This window comes from Microcaecilia unicolor, chromosome 7 (genome assembly GCF_901765095.1).
Source record: "Microcaecilia unicolor chromosome 7, aMicUni1.1, whole genome shotgun sequence".
In the NCBI taxonomy this organism is placed as follows: Eukaryota; Metazoa; Chordata; class Amphibia; order Gymnophiona; family Siphonopidae; genus Microcaecilia; species Microcaecilia unicolor.
This window is the reverse complement of record NC_044037.1, coordinates 277,478,728-277,504,830: the sequence shown is the minus strand read 5'-3', so window position 1 is coordinate 277,504,830 and position 26,103 is coordinate 277,478,728. Positions and strand designations below refer to the sequence as shown.

The window sequence follows — 26,103 nt, the reverse complement described above, 5'->3', positions numbered from 1 at the left end:
CACCTTCGCCCAATCACTCTCGGCATCATCCAGGTGTTCACTGGCAAACTTCAGACGGGCCGTCACATGTGCCTTCCGGAGCAGGGGGACCTTGCGGGCACTGCAGGATTGCAATCCGTTATGTCGTAATGTGTTACCAATGGTTTTCGTGGTGACAGTGGTCCCAGCTGCCTTGAGATCATTGACAAGTTCCCCCCTTGTAGTTGTAGGCTGATTTCTAACCTTCCTCATGATCAAGGATACCCCACGAGGTGAGATTTTGCGTGGAGCCCCAGATCTTTGTCGATTGACAGTCATTTTGTACTTCTTCCATTTTCTTACTATGGCACCAACAGTTGTCTCCTTCTCGCCCAGCGTCTTACTGATGGTTTTGTAGCCCATTCCAGCCTTGTGCAGGTGTATGATCTTGTCCCTGACATCCTTAGACAGCTCCTTGCTCTTGGCCATTTTGTAGAGGTTAGAGTCTGACTGATTCACTGAGTCTGTGGACAGATGTCTTTCATACAGGTGACCATTGCCGACAGCTGTCTGTCATGCAGGTAACGAGTTGATTTGGAGCATCTACCTGGTCTGTAGGGGCCAGATCTCTTACTGGTTGTTGGGGGATCAAATACTTATTTCCCTCTGCAGAATGCAAATAAATTCATATACTTTCCACAATGTGATTTTCCGGATTTAATTTGTGATGTGCTATCTCTCACTGTTACCAATAACCTACCCTTCAATTATGGGCTGCTCATGTCTTTGTCAGTGGGCACACTTACAAAATCAGCAAGGGATCAAATACTTATTTCCCCCACTGTATGCACATTAACATAGTATTCTACAAGTTACCTAGACTCTGCCATATGCTCCCCCACCTGTGAAATATGTACTATGTGTGACAAAACAGTGGGTTTCTGAGCCTGAAAACTGTATTATTTCACGAAGTGTATTTCTCCTAATTGGTCAGCAGATGGCGCTTGTTTTGAGTTAAAGCAGTTGCAGAAAAAGACTCTCTTCCAGTTTCAGCTTATGGAAAGGCAATCTGCAGTACCACTGGGCAGCTACTTTCAAAATTGATGCCCTGGGCTCCGATTGGCCTTGGACTTCAAATCTAGCTTGAAGGTACTGGATGTTCCCTAGTCTTAGCCAGGGAGTGGAAAGAGAAAGATCTCTTTACTGAGGCTCTGTGAGCAGTTATATTTTATAACCTGTGAGCAGCTACATTTCCTGACCTCTCCGGGTACTACAACCAAGTAGTAAACAAATGTTTACATAGTTTTATAATTGATTCATATTCAGTTACCTGTTATTGCTTGCTGATTTATTTATTTTATTTATTTATTACATTTGTATCCCACATTGCCCCACCTATTTGTAGGCTCAATGTGGCTTATATAGTACCGGAGATGCGTTTGCAGACTCCAGTACCGGAGATGCGTTTGCAGACTCCGGTGAGAACAAATACAAAGTGATGTAGTGGTAAGATAAAGTTCATGAGGCATAGCCACATTAGGGAAACATACAACGGAAGAGTTGAGTTTTGTCCATTACGTACTTTAGTTTTGTTGTGTTGCAGGGATTATTTATTTATTGCATTTGTATCCCACATTTTCCCACCTAGGCATCTAAGTTGGATCGGTAGGGTATGCCTTTTTGAAATGGTTGGTTTTTAGTGATTTCCGTAAGTTTAGGTGGTTGTACGTCATTTTCAAGGCTTTTGGTAATGCGTTCCACAGTTGTGTGCTTATATAGGAAAAGTTGGATGCGTAAGTCGATTTGTATTTAAGTCCTTTACAGCTTAGGTAGTGATCGTGTTGATTCTGATGTTTCTAGTTGGTAGGTTGATCAAGTCTATCATGTATCCTGGGGCTTCACCATAGATAATTTTGTGGACCAGGGTGCAGATTTTGAAAGCAATGCATTCTTTGATTGGGAGCAAATGTAGTTTTTCTCGGAGGGGTTTTGAACTTTCAAATCGCATTTTTTCAAATATAAGCCTAGCTGCCGTGTTTTGAACGGTCTGGAGTTTCTTTAAGGTTTGCTCTTTGCATCTTGCATAAATTCCATTGCAGTAGTCTACGTGGCTTAGCACCATTGATTGTATCAAGTTGCGAAATGTTTCCCTCGGGAAGAATTGTTTCAAGCGTTTGAGTTTCCACATTGAGTAGAACATTTTCTCTGTTGTGAATGCCACTTGGTTCTCTAGTGTTAAGTTGCGGTCTATTGTAACGCCGAGGATTTTCAGGCTGTCTGATATAGGAAGGGTGTAGTCAGGAGTGTTGATACTTGTGGGGTTGTCCGCACTGTGTTAGGATGAGAGGATGAGGCAATGGGTTTTTTCTTTACTGAGTTTTAATTGAAATGCATTTGCCCACGAGTCCATGATGTTCAGGCTGAGCTTGATTTTGTTGGTGATTTCTGTCAGTATGGTATTGTATGGAATGTATATTATAACATCGTCTGCATATATGGAAGGGTTCGCCTTGGTTGGATAAGGTCTTGGCTAGTGGGGTCATTATTAGGTTGAAGAGTATCGGTGATAGCGGTGATCCTTGCGGTACTCCACAGTCTGCTTTCCACGGTGGTGATATGTTTGAGCTTGATTTTACTTGGTATGTTCTTGTGGTTAGGAAGCCCTTGATCCAGCAAAGTATGTTTCCACCAATCCCAAATTTTATCTAGTAATCTCAGTAATATATTATGTCGAATGCACTGGACCTATCGAATTGGAGGAGAAGGATGTTTTTGCCTATTGCTATTTCCTGTTTGAATTTGATTTCACCTTTTTCTGTTCACTGTTCAAGTTCTGTGACAATAAACCTTATTTAGTTTATTGACTCTGCTGTCCAGGACCGACTAAGAATCCTGGTTCATATTTTTGGGTCTGTGGGTGCTTTCTAGGAAGTATGGGACCCCTGGAGTGTGACCCCCAGTGTCCAAAAAGTCACCGGGGAATAACCTGAGAGTGGAAGACTAGCCCAGAGGCAAGCGGGACCCAATCAGTGGGTGGAAGGTGCTAGTATAGAGTATGAGCCCAAGTGCAGGTGAGGCTGTGCCAATGCTGGGCAGACCCTTCAGGTGGCTGCAGGGTAACCCCAGGCGGGTGCTAGGCATTTCGTGACAGTAAGATATGCACATATTTACAAAATAGCACTTAGGAAGGAAGTTATCAACATCGGCTACCGTTAAGACGTGATATTTTAATTGTTAACCCCAGTTATTAGTAGCTAGGTCTCGGTGCATAAAATGGGACCTGTGCTAAAATAGCACGAGTTACTGGTAAAATAACACATTTTGATAGCCCACATTGATAATGACAACTCTTAGATGGATATTAATTTGAATATGGATCAGTTTATAGCAGTGAATATGGAACAGATTAAAACTTAATACTGATAAAACAAAGATTTTATGGTTTGGCCTAAAGAGAGATGTTATTCCAGCTTCTATGCAATTGTTTGATGGTACGAGATTTAAAATTGAAACTGTTCCCAGAGTTTGGGGAGTTTTATTGGATTCCGCTTTGAAGCACAACTTAATATAGTGGTTCAAAAGATGTTTTGTAAACTAAGACAATTATGAGTGGTTAGTGCAGTAAACTTTGACCTGGGAAACTGAGTTCAATTCCCACTGCAGCTCCTTGTGACTCTGGGCAAGTCACTTAACCCTCCATTGCCCCAGGTACAAAATAAGTACCTGAATATATGTAAACCGCTTTGAAGGTAGTTGCAAAAACCTCAGAAAGGTGGCATATCAAGTGCCATTAACAAGATTCTATGCACAATCTCAAAGAGTAGCAACATTCCATGTAGAACCCCAAAGAATAGCAAGATTCTGGAATCCCAAGGAGTGGAAGAGTAGCCTAGTGGGTAGTGCACTGGACTTTGATCCTGGGGAACTGAGTTCGATTCCCACTGCAGCTCCTTGTGACTCTGGGCAAGTCACTTAACCCTCCATTGCCCCTGGTATAAAATAAGTACCTGAATATATGTAAACCGCTTTGAATGTAGCTGCAAAAACCTCAGAAAGGCAGTATATCAAGTCCCATTTCCCTTTCCCAATATGAGATTCTAGATGGAATGTTGCTACTATTGAGATTCTGTTATTACTATTTGAGATTCTACATAGAATGTTGCTATTCCACTAGCAACAGAGGAGTGGCCTAGTGGTTAGAATGGTGGACTTTGGTCCTGGGGAACTGAGGAACTGAGTTCGATTCCCACTTCAGGCACAGGCAGCTCCTTGTGACTCTGGGCAAGTCACTTAACCCTCAATTGCCCCATGTAAGCCGCATTGTACCTGCCCATGAGTGAGAAAGCACGGGGTACAAATGTAATAATAATAATAAAATAAGTACCTGAATATATTTAAACCGCTTTGAATGTAGCTGCAAAAAAACTCAGAAAGGCGGTATATCAAGTCACATTTCCCTTCTCCCCCTTATTTTTAATCAACAATATTTTAGGTTGTTAGCTCAGTCCTCTTTGGATTATTGTAACTTTGTATACTGGTTTACCTGTGAAACTTATAAGGAAATTATGTTTGATCGGAAATCAAGATCTGATCATGTTATGCCTTTGTTTTTAGATCTACACTGGCTGTCAGTGGATTTGCGTATTAAATTTAAGCTATGTTGTTTACCGGGATGGGTGTGGAAGTTAAACGATGAGTTAAGTTTTGTTACATTTGTACCCCGCGCTTTCCCACTCATGGCAGGCTCAATGCGGCTTACATGGGGCAATGGAGAGTTAAGTGACTTGCCCAGAGTCACAAGGAGCTGCCTGTGCCTGAAGTGGGAATCGAACTCAGTTCCTCAGTTCCCCAGGACCAAAGTCCACCACCCTAACCACTAGGCCACTCCTCCACTGTTGCTACTATTTGAGATTCTACATGGAATGTTGCTATTCCAACATTCCATGTAGAAGTCGGCCCTTGCAGGTCACCAATGTGGCCGCGCAGGCTTCTGCTTCTGTGAGTCTGATGTCCTGCACGTACGTGCAGGACGTCAGACTCACAGAAACAGAAGCCTGCGCAGCCTTCTACGTGGAATGTTGCTAGTGGAATAGCAACATTCCATGTAGAATCTCAAATAGTATCTATTTCATTTTTGTTACATTTGTACCCTGCGCTTTCCCACTCATGGCAGGCTCAATGCGGCTTACATGGGGACAATGGAGGGTTAAGTGACTTGCCCAGAGTCACAAGGAGCTGCCTGTGCCTGAAGTGGGAATCAAACTCAGTTCCTCAGTTCCACAGGACCAAAGTCCACCACCCTAACCACTAGGCCACTCCTCCACTGTTGCTACTATTTGAGATTCTACATGGAAGGTTGCTATTCCAACATTCCATGTAGAAGTCGGCCCTTGCAGATCACCAATGTGGCCGCGCAGGCTTCTGAGAGTCTGACGTCCTGCAGGACGTCAAACTCACAGAAACAGAAGCCTGCGCAGTCTTCTACATGGAATGTTGCTAGTGGAATAGCAACATTCCATGTAGAATCTCCAATAGTAGCAACATTCCATGTAGAATCTCCAATAGTATCTATTTTATTTTTATTACATTTGTACCCTGCGCTTTCCCACTCATGGCAGGCTCAATGCGGCTTACATGGGGCAATGGAGGGTTAAGTGACTTGCCCAGAGTCACAAGGAGCTGCCTGTGCCTGAAGTGGGAATTGAACTCAGTTCCCCAGGACCAGAGTCCACCACCCTAACCACTAGGCCATATAAAGGACCATATCCAGATATCAGTGTTGAATTTCCATCTACAGTGTGGTTATCAGCACATACCCAAATACCAGAGAAATTCAGATCAGTGCTTGGATTACAGTCCGACTGCAACCAAATATGCGACCAAAATTTTCCAGTTGGTTTCGGCCGAAACCGAAACTGCCCCTCAACAGCCCCCACTCTCCCCCCCCCCAACCCCGGTGGTGCCTCTCCACCTGCAATCACTCTGCCACCCACCCCCCATCCCGACTCACCTCCTGTAGGCCCCCAGGACTACCTTAAGCCTTGGTGGTCTGGTGGCCTCTTCAGGGGCAGTAACAAGTCCCACTCAATCCTGCCTGGTGCAGCTCCAAATCATCAACCTTGAAAACCATTTCCAGTCCTGGTAGATCTCTTACATCTTTTTCCTTGAAGACCGAAGCAAAGAATGTGTTCAATCTCTCCGCTATAGCATTGTCCTCCCTGAGTGCCCCTTTTGCTCCTTTATGATCTAACGGTCCCCATGGATTCCCTCACAGACTTTCTCCTTCTGATGTACCTGAAAAAAGTGTTACTATGAATTTTTGTCTTCATGGCAAGTTTTTATTCATATTCTCTTTTAGCCTTCTTTATCAGTGGTTTGCATCCAGCTTGACACTGCTTACGTTGTTTCTTATACTCTTCATTCGGATCCTTTTTCCATTCTTTGAAGGATGCTCTTTTGGCTCTAATAGCCTCTTTCTCTTCACTTTTAACCAAGCTGGCTGTCGTTTGCTCTTCTTTTCACCTTTGTTAATAATATGTAGAATACATCTGGTCTGGGCTTCCACAAAGTATTTTTAAACAATGTCCTTGCCAGATTTAAAGTCCTAACCTTTGTGGCTGAAAGTTTCAACTTCTTTTTAACCATTTTCCTCATTTTATCATAGTCACCCTTCCAAAACTAGAATGCTGCTACAGTAGATTTCTTTTATGACTTCCCTCCAGTTAGCGCAAATTAATTCTTTCCTTCGGGCTGTACCGGAAATGGTTTTCAAGGGTGACGATGCGGAGGAACTGAAAGAAGTCTCGGTGAACCCAGAAGACAAATTAAACAGAGGGATAAACCACCTGGACTGGATGGCATACACCCCAGGGTACTGAAAGAACTCAAACATGAAATGGCTGATCTCTTGTTGGTGATCTATAACCTGTCGTTAAAATAATCTGTAGAACCTGAAGAATGGAGGGTGGCCAATGTAATGCCAATTTTTAAAAAAGGAATCTAGGAGTGATCCGGGAAATTACAGATCAGTAAGCCTGACTTCAGTGCCAGGGGAAAATAATGGAAACTATTATAAATAGAATAAAATTACAACACACAAAGACAAACATGGTTTAATGGAACAAAGTCAGCATGGGTTCAGCCAATGGAAGTCTTGCCTCACCAATAAGCTTCATTTCTTTGAAGGTGTAAACAGTGTATCTGGATTTTCAGAATGCTTTTGACAAAGTTCCTCATGTCCTTCTGTGGATTAGGAATTGGTTATTGGACAGGAATAATAGGGTAGGGTTATAAGGCCATCTTTCTCAATGGAGGATGGTGAATAGTGGAGTGCCGCAGTGATCTGTACTGAGACCGGTGCTATTTAACATATTTATAAACTGTGACAAAATAGTGGGTTTTAAGCCTGTAAACTGTATTATTTCTTGAAGTGTATTTCTCTAGTTTGGCCAGCAGGTGGTGCATGTTTACATTTAAAGCTGTTACAGAGAAATGACTATTCTTTCTTTAGTCTAAACACAGATAGGAAGTAAGATACAGTATATTTTGAAAACTTGTTGTTCTGGGCTCTGATTGGTCCAGGAGTTCAATTCATCTAGGATGTACTGGCTTTGGGTTTGAAAGAGTGAAAAATCAATTCACTTTTACCCTTTGTACACCACTCAGGATTTCGTAGACCTCAATCATATCTCCCCTCAGCCGTCTCTTTTCCAAGCTGAAGAGCCCTAACCTCTTTAGCCTTTCCTCATATGAGAGGAGTTCCATCCCCTTTAACATTTTGGTCTCTCTTCTTTGAACCTTTTCTAATTCCGCTGTATCTTTTTTGAGATACGACGACCAGAACTGAATGCAGTACTGAAGATGAGGTCGCACCATAGAGCCATACAGAGGCATTATAGTATTTTCGGTCTTATTCACCATCCCATTGCCAGAGATTCAGCATTTCATTACATTTTTCAACTGCCTCTAAATAAAATGAACTGTGTCCTAGAGGCTTTATTTCAAGACATCTCTCTCCCCTTCAATCTGTTCAAAATTCTGCTGTACGACTAATATTCCGCCAATGTCGTTATGCTCATATTAGACCTCTCCTCAAGTCACTTCACTGGCTTCCTATCCGTTTCCATATACAGTTCAAACTCCTCTTACTGACTTACAAATGCATTCACTCTGTAGCTCCTCAATACCTCTCCACTCTCATCTCTCCCTACACTCATCTCTGGGAACTCCGCTCACTGGGCAAATCTCTCTTATCTGCACCCTTCTCCTCCACCGCTAATTCCAGACTCCATTCCTTCTATCTTGCTGCACCGTATGCCTTGAATAAACTTCCTGAGCCGGTACGCCATGCCTCATCTCTGGCCATCTTCAAATCTAGGCTAAAAACCCACCTCTTCGATGCTGCTTTTCACTCCTAAACCTAAACTTTCAACTGTCCCCTATCCCTGATATGTCCTGTCTGTCCTAACCCTTATCCCTTACTTGTCATGTCTGTCTGTTATAATTAGATTATAAGCTCTGTTGAGCAGGGACTCTCTCTCCATGTTCAAGTGTGAAGCGCTGCGTACGTCCGGTAGCGCTATAGAAATGATAAGTAGTAGAAGTAGGTAGGAAAGAGAATCTCCCCAGGTAAAGCTTCTTTGGGAATTTTGCATCTTGGCACACGATATTATCAGCCCGTACTGCAAAACATGATGAAAATGAAAGCTTTCGGAGGAAAAAAAAATTAGTTAATGCTTACATCATAACCACTTAGCTACAAGATTAAAGCTTCACATATTGCTATTACCAGGAACTAGGTATGAAGCTGAAATACAGAACCCAAGAGGTTAACCATTTCACTAACATGTAGCACTACACGATTTATCTGTGTTCCTGGGGAACATTTCCTGAAACGGCTTATTCTTTTCCAGTAGTGCTTCATAGCTCTGCAGGGACTGCTAGAAAGATCTGTATCATGGTGTGTGACACTAGAACATATGCACTGCAGCGAAGAAAACAATCCTGGTTATTTTATCTTCAAGTCTCTGGCCAGAATGGCTACTTAGGAACACAATTCTTACCCTCGGCTACAAGGAATAAAAAAACATCTGCTTTACCTTTGGCGTTTTCAAATGTGATTTTTATTCCTTGACCGTCTTGGTGTAAAGATGTGATGGGACCGCCCCCAGAGTGCATTTTATTTTCAAAGTACAGTTCCAGGAACTCATTGCCGATCTCGCCACCAGAAACTGTGACAAGAACCGTGTGCGTCTCCTGGCGGGGACAGCTTTCGGTCAATGATACATCTTCTGAACGTGCTGAGAAAGAAAATCAGAAGTAAATCCTTTGGTTAAAAACATGCATTAAGTTTCTGGGAATTATCCAAAAGCGAAATCACATATAACAAATGCAGCGTAGCTGGAGTATAATGTGTAACCTAATACAAAATGGGACTGCTCCAGTCGATTTGATATATCGGTGCAATACTCAATAAATGGGAGTAGAGAAAAAGCCCTCAGAAACCTCCAGTGTAATGCTGGTGGTTTAGTGCGAGGTTATATGAAATTATTGCAATATAACTCAGGCAACGGTTCTATCATAGGGCAAAAAACTCTCTACTTCCCGGGCTGTTATTTAAGTCTCAAGTTCTACACAAAATATAAAGGCAATAAAGTAGCACTTAGCTTGTGTTACAGATCGGCACTCTTCTATGAACCGTTCGACGGGGACCGCCGTTTCACCTAGAAATATGGCTTCGTCAGGAACGGAGTGCTTTCTGTGATGTTGAGTCAAAAATCTGAAACAAACAGGTTATATGTTAGTTGCCATTCACTGTGCAGAGAAACCTTGTTGAAAACACCTCTAAGGGAGTCATCCCATGGAAAAACATACTTAAGCTGGAGGCATAAATTTAAAATGGCGCCTCAGCGTTCACGTAGAGACAACTGTCAAATATACTTGCGTAAGAATGACGTGGTTCAACTTTTATTGATGCGTTTCACGTCATTCTTACGCAAGTATATTTGACAGTTGTCTCTACGTGAACGCTGAGGCGCCATTTTAAATTTATGCCTCCAGCTTAAGTATGTTTTTCCATGGGATGACTCCCTTAGAGGTGTTTTCAACAAGGTTTCTCTGCACAGTGAATGGCAACTAACATATAACCTGTTTGTTTCAGATTTTTGACTCAACATCACAGAAAGCACTCCGTTCCTGACGAAGCCATATTTCTAGGTGAAACGGCGGTCCCCGTCGAACGGTTCATAGAAGAGTGCCGATCTGTAACACAAGCTAAGTGCTACTTTATTGCCTTTATATTTTGTGTAGAACTTGAGACTTAAATAACAGCCCGGGAAGTAGAGAGTTTTTTGCCCTATGATAGAACCGTTGCCTGAGTTATATTGCAATAATTTCATATAACCTCGCACTAAACCACCAGCATTACACTGGAGGTTTCTGAGGGCTTTTTCTCTACTCCCATTTATTGAGTATTGCACCGATATATCAAATCGACTGGAGCAGTCCCATTTTGTATTAAATTATCCAAAAGCACTTGAGTTCTCCTCACCAGCTCCTGTCTCAGTGGTATTCACTCCCAATCCTTGAGATCCACTAACAGGCCAGATTGTCAGGATATCCCTAATGAATACATGACAGAGATTTACATGTAACGGGGAAGTAGGCATGCAAAGCTATCTCTCATACATGGATCGTTTAGGATGTCCTGAAAACCTTACATATTTGCACCCCTCCCCCCCAAGGACTGGGAGTGAATATCAGGGGCCTAGCTAGTCTGACCAGCTTGCTTTCTCTGACAATGTCAAAGACCCCCAAGGCTCAGGGGTATGCTTCGTTAGCTGTGTGCTGAAGAGTCGCAAGGCGTCTTTTGATGTTGAAGGGAGGGATGTATTGTATTTTATGTTCTTAGACCCCCAGCTGACCTTTGGCTCTCTATTTACTTCTCTGTGCTTAGGTGGGGGGGGGGGCTTTATGGCATGTCTTAAATAACAGTCTGGTTTGTAAATGGCTGTTATAGTGAAGGTGACTTTAAGCACTTTGCACATGTAATAAAAGAAGTTTATGTATTTTTAGTTCAAAAACTTTTTATTGGTGACTTACATTTACACATAAGGGGTGTATCTGAGGTTCAGCGGTAGGGGGAGCAGGGGCTAGAGTGAGGGGGCACATTATAGCCCCCCCCCCCTGCCGTCAACCCCCCCCCCCCCCCCGTCACCTATCCCCACCGAGGTCCGCTTCCTCCTGCCTGCCAGTGCCTTTTTCTTCAGCTGGCGGGGGACCCCCAACTCCTGCCAGCCCAGCCGAGGTCTTGTTTAAGTTTTCTTCCTCGTGCTTTGCTGTTAAAAGCTGCATCCCTTCCCTTCCAGTTTCGGACGGAGTCTGACGTCGGCTGGGGTCCCCCGCCAGCTGAAGTAAAAGGCACCGGCAGGCAGGAGGAAGCGGACCTCGGCGGGGGTAGGTGACAGCGGGGGAGGGTTGACGGCGGTAGGGGGGTCCAGGGCGAAATCTGCGGGGGCCCAGGCCCCCGTGGCCCCACGCAGATATGCCCGTGACACATACTGTTGATAGTACATTCAAAATTCTCGTTTATACAAATGCAGCAGTAATAGGATTCGAAACCATGTAAGATACAAATTGCGCCACCAAACGTTTCAGAAATTATCTCCCTTCCTTCCCAACCACTCAGTCCTCCGTTCCCCAACCAGAAAAACAGTGAGGAGATAAGTCCAACAATTATTAACCATAATAAAATGCTAATGCAGCGCGTCTAAACTGCATACCTATCCCTGTCTCAGCCCACCCCTCCCTACCAACTCCCTTAGTCAAACAAGCAACAATAAAACACACACACAAAAAAACAACCACCACCATTCGCCACCCTTGAAGGGGCTAAACAGTGTAACCCACTGTGATACATCTTAACTGGGGGGGGAGGGGGGACTGCCTGGGACTCTTATGGCCTTCCCTATGAGAAACTATTGAAGTTTATGTTATTTAAAAAAAAAATTCTCTCTCACAACATCTATAATTCTGTGTGGTGTACAACATTACACAAATAATAAATCATACACATGAACAAAAAAAAAACATAAAACTCTTATCTTCATTACTGAATTATAATTACACTTCAAACTATTTTTAAACATCTCACAAAAAAATAACTAATTTAAAAGCTTTAACAGAAGGATAGGCCCTTCAGTTGTTTCCTAAATATAAAGGATTGATACTTCTCTACTCCAATGGCAAAATTCCACAAAACTGAACCCATGACCCCCAAAACTGCCGATCAATAGGTCTTAAGTCTGATTGATGGAAAGAAGGAAGACTTAGCAACAACTTAGCCAAACGCAAAGGTTTGTACCATCTTCCCAATGTACTGGATTGCCCTGCTTGATTTATATTAATAGGTTTAGCAGCATCATTTTATCAGTACATATCTCCTTTTAGGCTACCCTCCTGCCTCTTGGTAGGCCATTCCAGAGCTATACTGTAAAAAGATGTTCTATCCTACCTGTGCTGTACTGCCTCCCATCCCCCCTCTGTCTTTCCTGTACCTGGCTGCTAGTCACTGCTGGTAGCCATAGACAGGAATGCAGACATCCCTGGCTTTTGTTACTATGGCAGCCCAGTATCTGGAATACACATCTTTTCTTCAGTTACAAGATGGCAAGGTCAAATGTACCAATAGGGTGTTGGCAGGACACCTATGCTACCTTCCATTGGTGTAGGAGGGGGGAGAGGTGACGACATCACTTTTTCTATAAGAACTAGCCGTTAAGCCCGTAAAACGGGCGAGATTTCCAGCTACCCTCCTCGCCGCCGCTCCCTCCCCCCTCCATGCCGGGCCCCCTGCACTGACCTGACAGCTCCTCTCACCTCCATGTGAAAGCGCTGTAGGCAGCAGCAGATCGCTCTGCTGTTGCCTGCAGCGCTTCCACACGGAGGTGAGAGGCGCTGTCAGGTCAGTGCAGGGGGCCCAATGCGGAGGAGGGTGGGAGCGGCAGCGGGGATGGGGGGGGGAAGGGTGGAGGTTGGTGCGCACGATGTTCGTTTCCAGGCGGCAGCGTCCGACGGTGACTCCGACTCCGTTTCCCTCTCTGTTCCGCCCTCTGACGTCATCACGTCTTGACGCGAGGGCGGGACAGAGAGGGAAGTCTCTACTGCGCATTTGCAGGTGAGTCGGTCACTTGCCGTTTATATGTTTGATACCTGCACACAAAGAAATCTTCAGAATTAGCCATATTTTGCAGGAGACTTTTCTCTGTCCTGATTCAGGGCATCCTTGCTAATTGGCTATTCTCCAGGAAATATATTTTCCCTTCTTTATTTCTGCATTGCTTCTGGTTAAGAACTATTTCTTTATAACAGAAAACTATCCTCTCCTTTCTTTATATTTTATCTCACTTCAGAACCACTGATATATTTCCTGCTTGAACCCCTGATATATTTTCTGCTATTTCTCTCTCTCTCTCTCTCTCTCTCTCTCTCTCTCTCCATACTTTCAGATAACATGTGACCCCTCTCTCTCTCTCTCTCTCTCTCTCTCTAAGAAAGCCTGGTCTCAGGAAACACCTGTGATCTCTCTGTTTCTCTCTCTCTCTCCATACTTCCAGATAACATGTGCTGATCTCTCTCTCTCTCTCTCTCATTTTCCTTGTTCTCCTTACAATTGTTCCTTATCAAATTAGTCTGATTGCTTATTATTATTACCTAAGCTATTGATATTAGATTCTGTACATGTGATGATATTTTTCTAACTGAGATTCTGTACATGTGATATTTTCCCAAGACTTTCAAACTGATATCTGAAGCTGTGCTGGTAAGAACAAAAAAACACTTCTAACTCTCTTCCTTTAAACTTATTCTATGATATTTTTCTTTATTTTGGTACAAAGTGAATAGCATAAACGCAGCCAGTACAATACCAACAGCCCTATTAAAAATAATTCCCTAAATCGGGAAGCGGAGGGGGAATAAATGTGTAAACAACTGGAAAATGGAAGCATACCACATTTTTGTACTATATAAGCCCCTGTGGAAATGTTGCTTGGAAAGTTGTACATGTACCTACTGCTGTTTGGACTACAGTTGATGGTTAGTTCTAAGAAAAAATAAATATACAAAAAAAATAATAATAAATTCCCTTATCCCCATGTTTTTCATGACACCTGTATAACAGTTACTCCGTTTTCTTGCTGGGTACCATAGACCATTGGTCTGACCCAGTATGGCACTATCCACACTCCAATCCTTTCCCCACATCTTTTACTATTGTCCCACTCTATACAACTGTGCCATCTCTGTGATACACGTACCTTACTTTGTATTATCTTTGTGATACATTGTACCATACTTTGTAAGCCGCACTGAACCTGCTATCAAGCGGGAAAGAGCGGGGTATAAATGCTACAAATAAATAAATAATAATACCAAAGACTTGTAACCCACACTAGGCTTTCAGTTCAGAGAGGTTTACAAAGTAAGATTCTGGTCACAGACTCACAGAAGCAGAAGCCTGCGCGGCGGCCACATTGGTGATCTGCAAGGGCCGACTTCTACATGGAATGTTGGAATAGCAACATTCCATGTAGAATCTCAACTAGTAGCAACAGTGGAGGAGTGGCCTAGTGGTTAGGGTGGTGGACTTTGGTCCTGGGGAACTGAGTTCGATTCCCACTTCAGGCACAGGCAGCTCCTTGTGACTCTGGGCAAGTCACTTAACCCTCCATTGCCCTATGTAAGCCGCATTGAGCCTGCCATGAGTGGGAAAGCGCAGGGTACAAATGTAACAAAAATAAAATAGATACTATTGGAGATTCTACATGGAATGTTGCCACTATTGGAGATTCTACATGGAATGTTGCTATTCCACTAGCAACATTCCATGTAGAAGCCTGCGCGGCCACATTGGTGATCTGCAAGGGCCGACTTCTACATGGAATGTTGCTAGTGGAATAGAAACATTCCATGTAGAATCTCAAACAGTAGCAACAGTGGAGGAGTGGCCTAGTGGTTAGGGTGCTGGACTTTGGTCCTGGGGAACTGAGGAACTGAGTTCGATTCCCACTTCAGGCACAGGCAGCTCCTTGTGACTCTGGGCAAGTCACTTAACCCTCCATTGCCCCATGTAAGCCGCATTGAGCCTGCCATGAGTGGGAAAGCGCAGGGTACAAATGTAACAAAAATAAAATAGCTACTATTGGAGATTCTACATGGAATGTTGCTATTCCACTAGCAACATTCAATGTAGAAGCCTGCGCAGCCACACTGGTGATCTGCAAGGGATGACTTCTACATGGAATGTTGGAATAGCAACATTCCATGTAGAATCTCAAATAGTAGCAACAGTGGAGGAGTGGCCTAGTGGTTAGGGTGGTGGACTTTGGTCCTGGGGAACTGAGGAACTGAGTTCGATTCCCACTTCAGGCACAGGCAGCTCCTTGTGACTCTGGGCAAGTCACTTAACCCTCCATTGCCCCATGTAAGCCGCATTGAGCCTGCCATGAGTGGGGAAAGCGCGGGGTACAAATGTAACAAAAATAAAAAAATAAAATGTATTAACAAAGTCTATAATGTTTAAGGTTTGGAAGGGGATTTGATCAGGTTTCAAAGAACTTGGGAGACGATGCATGGGTTCTGATTAACGATATTTTATGTCAGTGTTCTGCGAGTTAGCAGTGTTACGACTGATAATTGACAAGTTCTTTATAATGTAAAAACTCGATTGAATGAGGGCAAGGACTACTGAAGGTATGATGGTTTGATCTGTAATCACACGTCCTGTCAGTTTAATGATTCTTTCACATTATTGTTTGTGCTTTACAAACTTTCCATAAAAAGATTTTTAAAACTTTAAAATAACATGCTGAAACCATATAACGTGTATATGTCCCTTCCTTCCCCCCACCATCCAACCCAATCCACCCCCCCCCCCCCCACTACTTCTAAACCCAATGACTCAGTATGCCTGGGTTGCCCACATTCTACAAAACTTGGAAATGTATCCAGGGACTAGGCTAAGAGTACAAGCCCGACCCCTCCCTCTCCCTACTCCTCATCCATAAACATGTACTTTTCCCCATCCATACCATCCTTAACATGCATCTTATTGCTTGTATGTTGGGTAAATAGAGCATGTTGAGTTGTTTACCATTGATTTTGTCAATAAATATATTTAAAAAAAAAAAAACTTTAAAATAATTTTAAAGTAAATGTATTGCAAGCTTTTATCCTAACTCTCAGGTTCTATCAGATTCATCTTCTTAAAACTGCTTCTCTCACATTCCTGAAAAAAAAAATCTCAAATTCCAAAATAAATAAATGCCCTGGGCCTGCAAGAATTTTGACAAGGATTGAACATGTAAACAAAGATCATCCTAGATCTTGCTTCTATCACTAATTCTTAATAACATGAGAGATTACCAGCTTGATTCACCCACAGTTGGCTCAGTCCCCCCTCGCCCCCCCCCCCAATTGCTGGAGTCGGAGGCTAGAGCAGCCTGCTCGCTTCCCAGAAAGCAGAGACAGAGCAAGTGAAACTTCATTTTGGCAGGGCTTGAACATTCCTGCTAGCAAAGGTATGAATGGGGGAGGCTCAGCAACAGCTGCATTGAGGGGGGTGGGAACTAAGAGGAAACACTTGCCCCCCCCCCCCCCCCCCGCAGATCCTATTCTAAGATAGAAAAGGAATTTCAGACATCCCGACTTGGATGCCTAAATTGTGATTTGAACATCCTTTCTAAAATGCCACTCCACATATTTAAATTCAAAATCTGTATTTACTTTTTCATGGTTTTTTTTGCAAAATATTTTTTACATTTCTTAAGTTTATTATTATTACATTTGTCCTTTCCTAACAACATTTTCTATCAGACAAAAAAAAAACTAGCAAATTTCTCACCTTTGCCAAAATCTTCTAAATCAAACATCCTAATTTAGCTACTCTAGTAAATTCTCAAAAAAGTATTGGATTGCATGCCCAACAATCAATGTTATGCTTTTACATTTGATATACAAATTCAAAACCCTATCCCCCTTCCCCCTCTTGTCTGCTGCTACCACTAGAATACCAGGAACTTAATTATGCAAGTTAATAACTTTGAAAAGAGAAGGCTTCCTGTTTCTAGTTCTATTTTCCTTTGTCAGAAAAATACTTGGATAAAAGAGAAATTTTCCTTCACTAGTGTGTATGCGGTACAAGGCCTACTTCAGATCTGTTTCACTTCTAATCTAATCCAAGATTTGTATACCACAGTAATCCCAGTTTGAGGCAGTGGCGTACCGGGGGGGTGGGGCTGTGGGGTGCCGCGCGCCTGTCTGCTCCGCTCGTTCCGTGCTCCCTCTGCCCCGGAACAGGTTACTTCCTGTTCCGGGGCAGAGGGGAGCCCGGAACGAGCGAAGCAGACAGGCGCGCGGCACCCCCCACCCCCCCCAAAGCAGGTAAAATGCACCCGGGGGGGGGGGTGTCCTTTCGCCAGGGGGGGTGGGGTCGCGCCGCACCCCGGGGGGGGGGGGGCACATCGGCGATTCCACCCCAGGTGTCAGCCACCCTAGGAACGCCACTGGTTTGAGGTTCAAGGCGATTCATATCATAAAGACTCAAAGAAATAAAATGAGAAATTACATAAATTCAACAATAAAAAAATCCTACAATTCATCAAACAAAAAAAGTTTTTTTCCTACGTAATTTCATGTGAATTTACTTCTAATCAGATATACAAGGGAAGTTCATTCCAGATGGCAACAGCCCATGAAGGAAACATAGCATAAAACTGGCGTTTCAATGTACGTCATTCAATGCTGGAAATTTCAATAAAAGGCTGTCGCATACCAGAAATTAAAAAAGGAACATGAAAAGAAATGAATAAGCAATTCTGAGGTGCTACCATACAAAACATGAAAAATCATGCAGACAACTTTAAAAAAATAATATACGCTGTCAAAAGAAGCCAATTAAGTCTCTTCAATACTGAGAAATGCTTTCATATTTTTTTCCCACAAAAAACTAATCGCACCACCGTATTTTGTATCAATTGCAGTTTGTACAATAGAACTTTTACCTGGAGTATGGTGGTCAAAGGTTGCTGATGACACCTAGATAAAGAATAGAAAGAATGCACTAAGCGTTTGCTAAAATACACTTTGCAGGTTAGGATTATTTCTTTTTATGTCAGTACTATGTATAATTATTATTACTATCAGCATTTGTATAGCGCTACCAGATGCACGCAGCGCTGAAACACCTGACACAAAGAGACAGTCCCTGCTCAAAAGAGCTTACAATCTAAATAACACAGACAGACAAGACAGTTACGGGTGAGGGAGAAATGGGAGCTAAAAAGCAGCAGTGAAAAGGTGGGTTTCAGCATAGATTTGAAAACAGGTAGAGATGGAGCTAGACCTATAGGTCCAGGAAGTCTATTCCAGGCATAAGGTGCCGCGAGGGAAAAGGAACGAAGTCTGGAGTTAGCAGTGGAGGAGAAGGGGGACGACAAAGAGAGATTTGTCCAGTGAGCGGAGTTCACGGGGAAGAATGTAGGAGAGATGAGAGTGGAGATGGTAATGGGGGGCTGCAGAGTGGATGCATTTTAAAGGTCAGTACGAGAAGTTTAAACTGAATGCGGAAGCGGACAGGGAGCCAGTGAAGTGACTTGAGGAGTGGGCTAGTGTGGGCTAGTGTGGGTGTGGGTATAATCCTGTCCGTTAAAGCTTCATGAGGTGAAGTCACATGCCAATCATCTAGGGGCCCTTTTACTAAGCCGCATAGGCGCCAACGTGACCTACGCACGCCAATTCGGAGCTACCGCCCAGCTACCGTGTGGCCCAGGCAGTCATTTCATTTTTTTTATGCGTGTCCACAACGCATGCCGGAAAATATATTTTAGTTTCCAGTGCACGGGGCTAACCAGGTGGTAATCGGCTTTGTATGTGCGCAGGACTGCTCGGTTAACGCGTGAGACCTTACCACTAAGTCAACGGGTGGCGGTAGGTCTCAGGCCCAATTTTATTTTGCCACACGTCAAATTTTTGGCCAAAACAAAGAGGCCTTTTTGCAGGCACGTGGACCTGCGTACGTCCAATACACGCGCCTACAACAGCGCAGGCCATTTTTCGGCGCACCTTAGTAAAAGGATCCCCAAGTTACATACATCTCCTTCAGGAAGCTGCTGCTATGACTATATGACCCTCAGACCTGTGAGGGTTGGTTGGGGGTTTTTTTGGAGGACTGCATTTAAGAACTGATCACATCAACAGAGGATGGTTCTTCACTTCCCCTTCCCAATATACTCTCTTACACCCACCATCTTCTTTTTCTTCTTTCACCCTCCCTCCCTTCCATGCCCCCAGTCCTTCCGCATTCCCACTATCCCCATTATTCTCTTTCTACTCCTCCATACACTTCTCTTCCTTTACCTCAGTACCACCTTCTGCTTCCTAACTCTTCACTGCATCCTCTTCTTTCTTCCTCCCTCCTAAGATCTCTTTCCTCCAATTGTAGGTGCTCTGCGTACCCCACCCCCATGACTGTACCAGCACCTATGGGTGTCTCTAGCATTTAGCACACGCTTATTTTTAATACACGCTAAGGGGCCTTTTACAAAGGCGCGTAGACGCTTATGCGCATCCAATGCGCGTCAAATTGGAACTGCCGCCCCGGCTATCCGTGTGCCCCTGGCGGGTGATTCCATTTTTGACGCGCGCCCAAAGCATGCGGTAGACAATATTTTCTATTTCTACCGCGTGGCGTTCACCTGGCGGCAATCGGCATGTTTACGCGCGCTGGCTGCTTACTGCCAGGTTAGCGTGCGAGACCTTACCGCTAAGTCAATGGGTGGCGGAAAGCTCTCAGCCCGAAATAGACGCACGCTGGTTTTAAATTTTGCCGCACGTCCATTTCCGACACAAATAAAAATGCCTTTTTTTTCTAGGCGCGCTGAGCAAATGGACCTGCGTGTGTCCAAAACACATGCCTACACCAGCGCAGGCCACTTTTAGACGCACCTTAGGAAAGGGCCCCTAAAAGCGCTAGCACGCCTTTGTAAAAGGACCCCCTTGTGGTTGTCTGAAGCATTACAGCACAGGAACAAGTGGAAGAAGGAGCAGCCCATGCATGCGTGGGTAGCTGGTAACAGAGGAAGAGCAAGAAGTGGGTGATGGTGGGCAAATGGGTCCTGGGATATTGCCAGTGCTTCCAAAGGTAGATACAGATTGTGTGGCACAAGAGATTCTGCAGCCTTTCCTGCAGTAATGAAATTACAAGAAAGCACCCCTGATCTCAACTACAGTTCAATCTGTACTTACATTTCTGGAACCACGTCATCTTTGGGCTCGTCGGGCAATTTCACTTCTAACTCTAATGTGCCTTTATCCGACAAAGGGAGCTTGTGGATGCTTTTGTTCAGCACTTTGTTTCTTACTAAAACACAACAAGAAAACTTGTATTAATAAACCTCTTGCAGGGAGGTATACAGCATACATTGTACACTTTACTTATACAAGTAAACATATTACACACCTGGGTGGCAACTAGCAGGAAGGGAAGGAAAAGACAAAAAAAAAGACTACTTATTACTACTACTACTACTATTTAGCATTTCTATAGCGCTACAAGGCGTACGTAGCGCTGCACCAAACATAGAAGAAAGACAGTCCCTGCTCAAAGAGCTATGTAATAAAAGTAAGCCAAGTATAGGACAATCAAGCCATTGTGACATCACTGATGAGGTTGGCTCTTATTGGTGGCCTCAGGCATTATGACATCACAATATTAGCTCTGGTTACAAGAGACTACTACTACTACTACTTATCACTTCTATAGCGCTGCAAGGCATACGCAGCGCTGTACACCATACATGAAAAGACAGTCCCTGCTCAAAGAGCTTACAATCTAATAGACAAAAAATAAATAAAGTAAAGTATAGAATAAAGTAAAGAATAACTTAAAACACAAGGAAGAGAGAGAAAATAATGCAAACACATTTATTTCTTTGGACTTGCAGCCTCTTAGATCATTTTACATACATAGAATAAACAAGAAAATAAACCAGTCTACATCGAGGAGCAGAAAGAAGATATCCAAAAGAAAAAAAATTCCAGGAAATAAACCGAATATAATTCGGTACAATCAGATCCACATAACTTCAGGCCTAAGTTCCCTCCTTTTCTCTCATTAAAAGAAAAGATTCTAGTTGAGCAGAATCATAAAAATATATTTCTTAGCTTGATATGTAATAAGGCAAGACAGGGGAGGAGAAGGAAAGATGCACCCACAGCAATAACACGATCCCTAAAACTAAGACATTGTTTCCTACACAAAAGCCTCTTTTGTTCACCAGATTATTCATCGTCCAAGATCAAAGGCAGCGGAAAAGTGCGAACCACAGCCCCAGCAATATTTTGCCCAACACAGCGTTAACAATTAGAGAGCTTGGGGGTGGAGACAGAGCTGGGGCTGGTTTCCATTATTTGGCCCCTCCAACCAAAAAGAGATGCCACTATCCCTGGATCACAGTACACCACTGTGGCCATATGTTTGCATTAGTTTTGTTCTTAGTTTTGACATTAACCTCAAAAATATGGCTTCCTCTTAGCGGCCGACTTCATATCCCTCGGTCCCCACACAGATCGACTCATCTTCTAACCACCCATACAAAGATGCCACGTTATTCAGTTCCAGGCTGGTCATTTTGGACAGTCCTGGATTTCTGACCCCCCCCCCCCCCCCCCATCAGGTAAATTATGAGACTTGTGCACCGATTTCAATGGGCTGGATCAGGCACTACAAATCCACACTGCTTTGGGATATAGTTCAAACTCAGGGCTGGTCAAAAAAAAATCTCCAGCCTGGAACTGAGTAACTTAGGTAAGTATTGCCATACCGGGATAGACCAAAGGGTCCATCAAGCCCCGCATCCTGTTTCCAACAGTTGCCAATCTAGGTCCCAAATACCTGGCAAGATCCCCCCAAAAAAGTACAAAACATTTTATACTGCTTCTACCAGAATATTTTCCCCCCAAGCCAGTGGCTTACCAAGGAGTGGGGGGCGGTCTGCCACTGGGGGGGGGGGGGGGGTGCTGCGCGCCGGTCCAGCGTCATTGGTTCCCATGCTCCCTCTGCCCCGGAAACAGGAAGTAACCTGTTCAGGGGCAGAGGGCGCATGGAAACCAATGACGCTGATCGGCGCGCGGCACCCTCCCTCCCTCCCTCCCCCCCCCCCCCCCCCAGCGGCATACATCTGGGGGGGTCTTTTCGCCGGGGTGGGGTCACGCTGACACGGGGGGGGGCGGGGCACATCGGCGATCCACCCCAGGTGTCAGCGCCACTCGATACGCCACTGCCCAAGCCCAATTTAATAATGGTCTATGGACTTTTCCTTTAGGAAGCCGTCCAAACCTTTTTTTAAACTCTGCTAAGCTAACTGCCTTTACCACATTTTCTAGCAGCGAATTCCAGAGTTGAAGACAAAGTTTCTCCGATTCGTTTTAAATGTACTACTTTGTAGCTTCATCGCATGCCCCCTAATCCTAGTATTTTTGCTTCACTTGGCAGCTCTGCCCATCCTACCATAACGCAAATACCAAGTTTGGTACCGGTGTTAGGCGTAGTATAATAACCCTCATACCCCCACTTTTAAGAGGTGAATACAAAACTATCAGTGTGCATTCGCCGTCTGCTCGGTCCCGATTTCATCTGGCAACATTTTGCAGTGAACGAAAGTTTGTGGTTAGCGGCCTCCTTACCTCCTCTGCCACCGAAACAGATCAGGGCGTGCTGGGCTGTTAACTCCGCGATCACACAGTCTCCTCCGCCGGATTTCTTGGGGCTCTGGAAGTAACAGAGGAGTTTGTTCTTCAGCCCCTTGGGGATGGGGTCGCCCCAGTCCCCCCTGACAGGAGCGGGTACGGGTAGTTGCCATCTTCCCATCGCTTCCATGCTCCGGCTCTCGGATCCTCCCTCCTCCTCCTCCTCTTCGCCACCTCCTCCGCTTTCACTTTTCGCTTTCGTTTCCGCTCGATGACTTCAGAGTAATCTCGGGACTTTCCTGACGACACTCTGCTTTAGGCGAGAAACAAGATGAGCTCACAGCAAAAAATAGATCGTAGGTTTTTGTTAACGCGCTATACATAGTTCCCCTGATTCCACCCAAGCATGCCTGAAGATTCTTTTTCCCCTCTCTCTGATGTCAGGAACAAAAATACATTATTATAATAATACTTAACACTTTCAAATTAAATCCGAAATAGAAAATCAAATAGATGAGTTTCGGAAATAATGTCTGTCTGAATGTTTTTCATAAACATTTAAATACTAGGTCGGTTGTCACCTCTTTTTTTTTTAAAGACGTTTTTATTCAGCTGTACAACCAAAGCTTCTCAACCCCAGTCCTCAAGACCCGCCCAGTCAGTCAGGTTTTAAAGATACCCACAATCCTGCGTTTTTTACTAACGAAAAAGGTGCCGGTACTCAAATGCTAGGCCACCCTTCAGGGGTGAGGTGATGATCACTGAGGGACCCGCCCCACAATGCCCAGGCCCCCTGCAACCAGTCACAGAATCTATGACAAGGCGGAATTGGTGTGTAGAGCCTGAGCTGGGTTCCATGGGTCAATTTTAGCAGACAATGGAAAAGGTGCCGGTACTCAGTACCCCGCAAGTACCCCCTCAAAAAAAAAGCCCTGCCCACAATGAATATGTGCCAGTTAAATTTGCATGCACTAACTCCATTATATGCAAATCTATCTCATATATTCACTAGCCGTTAAGCCTGTAAAACGGGCGAGTATTGCAGCCCTCCTCTCTCTCTCCCTGGTCTCACCCCATCCACCGATCCTCCCCCCCCCCCCCCCAATATCCAGCAACCCTCTTCTTTCCCTTGGCCTCCCCCCTCCCCCCATGTCCAGCAACCCTCCTCTCTGCCCTGCTCTCACCCCATGTCCAGCGACCATGCCCTCTCCCCCCTGTCCAGCTACCCTCCTTGCCGCCGCTCCCTCCCCCCTCCATGCCGGGCCCCCTGCACTGACCTGACAGCGCCTCTCACCTCCGTGTGAAAGCGCTACAGGCAGCAGCAGAGCACTCTGCTGCTGCCTGCAGCGCTTCCACACGGAGGTGAGAGGCGCTGTCAGGTCAGTGCAGAGGGCCCAATACGGAGGGGAGGGGGGCGGGAGCGGCGGCAGGGAGGGGGGGAGGGTGGAGGTTGGTTTGCGCGATGTTCGTTTCCAAGCGGCAGCGTCCGACAGTCTGACTCCGTTTCCCTCTCTGTTCCACCCTCTGACGTCATGACGTCTTCTTGATGCGAGGGCGGGACAAAGAGGGAAGTCTGTACTGCGCATTTGCAGGTGAGTCGGTCACTTGCCGTTTATATGTTTGATGCTATCTAGAAAACCTGACTGGCTGGGTGTGTCTTGAGAAATCCTGAGCTATAGGAAGAGAAGCCTTATGGTGGGATGGTTTCCATCTATCTGTGACCTCTAACATAGACAAAATGATGAAAAGGTAGGAGTTTGGGTAAGAGCTTACACAATTTATATTGGTAGCTGGTTAATCTGGAGCATTAGATTTAAGAACTTAAGCCTGGGTTACAAAGTGCTAAATGACCTCACTTGTTAGCAGATGTTCTGTTGCAGGTTTCTATTCCTACCTGATGGTTGTGCTTACTGGACAGACATAAGTACATAAGTACATAAGTAGTGCCATACTGGGAAAGACCAAAGGTCCATAGCCCAGCATCCTGTCACCGACAGTGGCCAATCCAGGTCAAGGGCACCTGGCACGCTCCCCAAACGTAAAAACATTCCAGACAAGTTATACCTAAAATGCGGAATTTTTCCAAGTCCATTTAATAGCGGTCTATGGACTTGTCCTTTAGGAATCTATCTAACCCCTTTTAAACTCCGTCAAGCTAACCGCCCGTACCACGTTCTCCGGCAACGAATTCCAGAGTCTAATTACACGTTGGGTGAAGAAAAATTTTCTCCGATTCGTTTTAAATTTACCACACTGTAGCTTCAACTCATGCCCTCTAGTCCTAGTATTTTTGGATAGCGTGAACAGTCGCTTCACATCCACCCGATCCATTCCACTCATTATTTTATACACTTCTATCATATCTCCCCTCAGCCGTCTCTTCTCCAAGCTGAAAAGCCCTAGCCTTCTCAGCCTCTCTTCATAGGAAAGTCGTCCCATCCCCACTATCATTTTCGTCGCCCTTCGCTGTACCTTTTCCAATTCTACTATATCTTTTTGAGATACGGAGACCAGTACTGAACACAATACTCCAGGTGCGGTCGCACCATGGAGCGATACAACGGCATTATAACATCCGCACACCTGGACTCCATACCCTTCCTAATAACACCCAACATTCTATTCGCTTTCCTAGCCGCAGCAGCACACTATTGTGGGACCAACACTGTAAAATGCAGCCTCCCTATTTACCATTACAAATATTCCTCCCCAGTAATGACACAGTAGACCAAAAATGTGATACAACCTGACTGCAGCTTTATTTAAATATAATTATTGGGGGCAGGGAATTTGTCTGGTTACCTGAGCCAGCCATCCCCTGAACCTTGTGCCAGTCCAACAATGCATGCCAATCTAGGTCCGCCTCCCATCCCTGCAGCCTTGTTTGTTGCAAGACTTGTCTGCTGCCTTAAAAGCAAGCAGGCTGAAGCCTTTGAGAGGACTTGCCAGGGCATACTGCCTTACAGCCAGCTAGGGTTCCCTGCCTCTTACTTCACATTGTGCTCCAACAGTAGACTTTGGTTTGGGCAACCATCACAGATGTAGATGGGTTATGCTCATTCCCCACACAGTCTATTTTGGATTAGATCCTGCCCAATGCATGGAAGGTAAATCGAGTGGATGAATAGCTGCTCTTGTGAATGCCCATCTGATGAATTATAGTGCCTGACAATCCAAATAGTCCTCTATGTTGCTTATCATGGGAAAATACAATTAAGATCAACACTCTAAAAGTGGTTTCGAGAGGAGTAAGTAAACAAGTGCTAATGCCCCAGTTTCTCAATGACCTTGGCGGGCAGGGCCATCGATACTGCTGCAGTGGCAGTGCCTATGCAGAATGAATGTGTGCCCTACTGGTTTGCTTTGCACCCCACTACTGCCAGACCTCACTTAAACATTGAA

General features: G+C 44.6%; 1 protein-coding gene across 1 annotated transcript in view; it reads right to left on the bottom strand.

Moving 5' to 3' along the window:
- Positions 1 to 26,103, bottom strand: part of PARP14 (poly(ADP-ribose) polymerase family member 14) — a 133,875-nt gene that overhangs the window by 78,317 nt on the left and 29,455 nt on the right. The window contains 3 exon segments of the mRNA XM_030210876.1: positions 9,057 to 9,257; positions 18,018 to 18,051; positions 20,271 to 20,374. Coding sequence (XP_030066736.1) covers positions 9,057 to 9,257; positions 18,018 to 18,051; positions 20,271 to 20,374 — 339 coding nt within the window.